This window comes from Cajanus cajan, chromosome 4 (assembly GCF_000230855.2).
Source record: "Cajanus cajan strain Asha chromosome 4, NIPB_CcT2T_4, whole genome shotgun sequence".
NCBI classification, from domain to species: domain Eukaryota; kingdom Viridiplantae; phylum Streptophyta; class Magnoliopsida; order Fabales; family Fabaceae; genus Cajanus; species Cajanus cajan.
In genome coordinates, this window is record NC_138520.1 from 26,445,823 (window position 1) to 26,450,374 (window position 4,552).

The 4,552-nt window shown below is 41.3% G+C and overlaps 1 protein-coding gene across 1 annotated transcript; it reads right to left on the bottom strand.

Moving 5' to 3' along the window:
• Nucleotides 1–236: 236 nt before the first annotated feature.
• LOC145957263 (uncharacterized) lies at nucleotides 237–3,249 on the bottom strand. Its single transcript, XM_083073486.1, has 6 exons — nucleotides 3,046–3,249; nucleotides 2,587–2,905; nucleotides 2,206–2,406; nucleotides 1,554–1,737; nucleotides 805–1,247; nucleotides 237–622 (listed from the first exon to the last, which is right to left on the bottom strand). Exons 1-6 carry the CDS (start codon nucleotides 3,247–3,249, stop codon nucleotides 237–239), a joined length of 1,737 nt encoding a protein of 578 aa, XP_082929612.1.
• Nucleotides 3,250–4,552: the final 1,303 nt, after the last annotated feature.

The following is a 4,552-nucleotide window of genomic DNA, read 5'->3' on the forward strand; positions in this document are numbered from 1 at the left end:
AACTTACTACCCATGAGACCAAGCCTTGAATTATACAGTAAAAATTTCTGCCCAACCGTGAAGTCCCTTCTAGCTATCAAACTATCATGGAACTTCTTGGTTTTCTCCTTGTAGAACTTAGAGTTCTCATAGGCTTCCAGGAGGATCTCATCAAGATCACTCAGTTGCAACTTTCTTTCCTCTCCAGCGTGATCAATAGAGAAGTTACAAGTCTTCATAGCCCAATAGGCTCGGTGCTATATCTCCATAAGAAGATGACATGCTTTGCCAAAGACAACCCGATAAGGAGACATCCCTATGGGTGCTTTGTAAGCATTCCTATGTGCCCAGAGAGCATCCTCCAGCCTGCTACTCCAATCTTTCATGTTGGGCTGCACAATCTTCTCTAAGATCCTCTTGATCTCCCTATTTGAAATCTTGGCTTGCTCATTATTTTGAGGGTGGTAGGGTGTAGAAATTCTATGAACAACCCCATACTTCCTAAGAAAGGCCTGCATGGATCTGTTACAAAAATGGGTGCCTTGATCACTAACAATAGCTCTAGGTACTCCAAACCTGCAGAATACGTTAAATCTAACAAAATCCACAACAACCCAACCATTATTAGTTCTGGTGGCTTTGGCTTCCACACAATTTGTTAAACATAATCAAAAGCCAAGAGAATATTTGAAAAACCAAAAGAAATAGGAAAAGGACCCATGAAATCTATACCCCAGACATCAAAGACCTCATAGAACAACATGGGTTGCTGAGGCATCTACTGTCTCCAAGAAAGGGATCCTCATACTCTCTGACACTACTCACAGGTGCTACAAATCTTCCACGCATCCTTGAAGATGGTGGGCAAGTAGAAACCACAGTCAAGCACCTTGCAAGCTATCCTATGAATGCCAAGATGACCACCAGGTGTAGAAGAATGACAGAAGTGCAGGACCGAATCAATCTCATGGTCTGGCAAGCATCTCTTGATTATCTGATCACTACACAACTTCCACAAATAGGGGTCATCCCAAACATAATGCTTAGCATCACTTTTAAGTTTATCAATTTGAGCTCTAGATTCCAAAGGAGGAAAAACAGAAGCAACTAAATAATTCACAATGTTTGCAAACCAAGGGGTGGGGGAAGGAATAGAAATAGTTAACAAGTGTTCATTAGGAAAATCATCTTGGATGGGCAAAGTTTTCTCATCCTTAGTTCTTTCATTCTTGCTGAGATGGTCTGCCACCAAGTTCTGTGCTCTGCTTCTGTCACGGATGTCCAAGTCAAACTCTTGAAGCTAGAGCATCCATCTGATCAGCCTAGGCTTTGAGTCAGCCTTTTTCAACAGGTACTTTAGAGCTGCATGATCTGTAAAAACAATGACACGAGAACCAAGCAGATATGATCAAAATTTATCAAGTGCAAAAATAATAGCTAAAAGTTCCTTTTTTGTGGTCGTGTAATTTTCTTGAGCAACATCTAATGTCCTGGAGGCGTAGTATATCACCCTAGGCAATTTGTCAACCCTCTATGCTAAGACAGCCCCCAGTGCATAATTTGAAGCATCACACATCAGCTCAAAGGGAACTGTCCAGTCTGGTGCCTGAATGATAGGAATGGTGGTCAAGGCTCTCTTGAGGTAGTCAAATGCCTCCTTGCACCTGTCATCAAAATTGAAGTCCATATCCTTCTGTAGTAAGCTAGATAGTGGAAAGGTTGTCTTGATGAAATCCTTGATGAAGCGCCTGTAGAAACCTGCATGGCCAAGAAAAGTTCGCACCTCTCGCACGCAAGAGGGGTAAAGAAATTGTGCAATAATAGATATCTTTGCAGGGTCTACCTCAATGCCCCGACTAGAAATGATATGCCCTAAAACTATACCCTACTCTACCATGAAATGGCATTTCTCAAAATTAAGAACAAGGTTAGTCTCAATGCATCTATTCATAACTCTATCCAAACTATCCAAACATGCATCAAAAGAAGATCCATAAACAGTAAAATCATCCATAAACACCTGTATGTAATTTTCAAGAAAATCACTAAAAATACTGAGCATGCACCGCTGGAATGTGCCAGGGGCATTGCATAGGCCAAAAGGCATCCTTCTATAGGCAAAAGTACCAAAGGGGCAGGTGAATGTGGTCTTTTCCTGATCCTTAGGAGCAATCTGAATTTGAAAATAACCAAAGAAACCATCAAGAAAACAGTAATGAGGTTTACCTGCCAGACGCTCAAGCATCTGATCAATGTAGGGCAGAGGAAAATGATCCTCCCTTGTTGCTTGGTTGAGCCTCCGATAGTTAATACAGACTCTCCAACTATTTTGCACTCTGGTAGGTATGAGCTCATCCCTCTCATTCTTAACAACAGTGGGGCCTGTCTTCTTAGGGACCACCTGGACTGGACTCACCCACTGACTGTCTGAGATAGGATAGATGATCCCAGGCTACAGAAAGTTGGTCACCTCCTTCTTTACAACGTTCAAAATCACCAGGTTAAGTCTCCTCTAAGGCTGTCTCACTATTTTAGCTCCATCCTCCAATAGTTTCCTATGCATGCACATGGATGGGCTAATGCCAGGAATGTTTGCCAGGGTCTAACCAATTGCCTTCTTGTGCTTCTGGAGCACATGCAACAACCTATCCTCTTGATCAACATCAAGGGATGTAGAAATGATCACAAGAAATCTCTCATCATCCTCCAAGTAAGCATACTTGAGGTTCTCTGAAAGAGGCTTCAGCTCTGGTGTGGGTGCTGGCTGAACATCAGAAGGAACCAAAGAAGGGAGAAATTGTTCCGCAGCCTGTACCTCAACTTGTGAGTCAGATTCTTTTGTACTTCCTGCAACATGGTTAGCGCATTCTGACTCTATAAAATCAAGACCAAGAGGTACAACACCCAAAGTATCAAATTCAGATGCCTCATCACAATAAATTCACATTCAGACTCATATTCAAATTCAGATTTAGACTCAACGCATGAAAGGCAGTTATACAGATCAAATAAAAATGAATGTTTCTTAGCATGAGAAGAATCAAAATCATGAATGTGCTCATCAACTAGATCATCAATCAATTCATCACGAAAAACAGAATGAGCTTCAGAAGAAAATGTCACGGCATCCAAAATATTAAAATGAACAACAATATCACCAAATTCCATAGGCAAGGTACCAGCATATACATCAATCTTGGTCCGGGCTATTTTCAAAAATGGTTTACCCAAAATGATTGGGAGAGAACCATGGGAGAATCCCTCCTCCATATCAAGAACATAAAAATATGCAGGAAAAATAAGTTCACCAACCCAAACCAAGACATCTTCTACAAAACCTGTGTGTGGGGTGTGCAACACTCCTATTGGCCAATTGAATGACCACACTTGTAGGTTGCAAAGGTCCAAGAGACAGAGAAATAAAGATATATAGAGGCATGACATTAATTGAAGCTCCTAAATTAAGCATAGAATTTTCAAATTTACTGTTACCAATTGTAGACCCCTAAAATTGTCCGGGTCGGAAATAAAGCTTGAAGACTCTCGAAGATTGAAGGAAGATCAGCCAGAAGGACTTCCAGAAGGCCCAAGGAGGGTTCTCTATAGGTCTAGAGGTCTTAGGATAGCTAAAATAAGAAAAGTGGGAGGAATGAAGCCTAATACGACCTCCCAGAGGTTCAGTACGGCCGTATTGAACATTTTGAACTTCAATACGGCCGCACTGAACTCAATACGGCCGTATTGAAGTTTCTGGACTTCAATACGGCTGCATTGAATTCAATACGGATGCACTGAACTTCAATACGGCCGCACTGAACTTCAATACGGCCGTATTGAGGTTTTTTGAACTTCAATACGGCCGTATTGAATTCAATACGGCCGTATTAGTTCAAAATTTTAATGTTGACCGTATTGACCCTCATAAACCGTATTGAGCCTCTTCCCTATAAATATGACGTCAATAGGACGTCATTTCACACTTTTACACACAGTTTTGACTCCCTCCTTGAGTATTCTGGGGTTTTTGAGCAGTGTTCTGCCCTAGAAATCTCTCTGGGAGTCGATCCGACGAAGTTCTGGAATTCCGAGCATTTAGCTTGGAGATTCGAACTTAGTCGAAGGGAAATCCTCCGGATTTCCATAGTCAAAAATTATTTTTAGGAAGGAGTGAGCGGGCTTGTAGAGCGAGGGAACGCCAAAAAGCTTCCCAGTTTTACTTGATATATAAAAAGCACGCTTCAAGAGGTTTCTTTTCTAAAAATCCCTTCTTTTACTGCTTTCTGTGTGCATATTAAACTGTCATCATGTAGATAGTTAATTTATAATTGCTTAGAATAAATAGGGGTAATTTAGTAATTTTGCACTATTATTTTTAGAAATAATCTGTCATAGGGAACCCGAAAGGGGCGTTGTGGGGTGCTAACACCTTCCCCACACGTAACCGACTCCCTTACCCGACTCTGGTTGTAATGGCCGAAGTCGATTTTTGAATCGATTGCCTTAAGCTTCTTTTTCCAATGTTTTGAGTAAAACATTGGTGGCGACTCCATGAACCCTTCCTTTTTATGAAAAC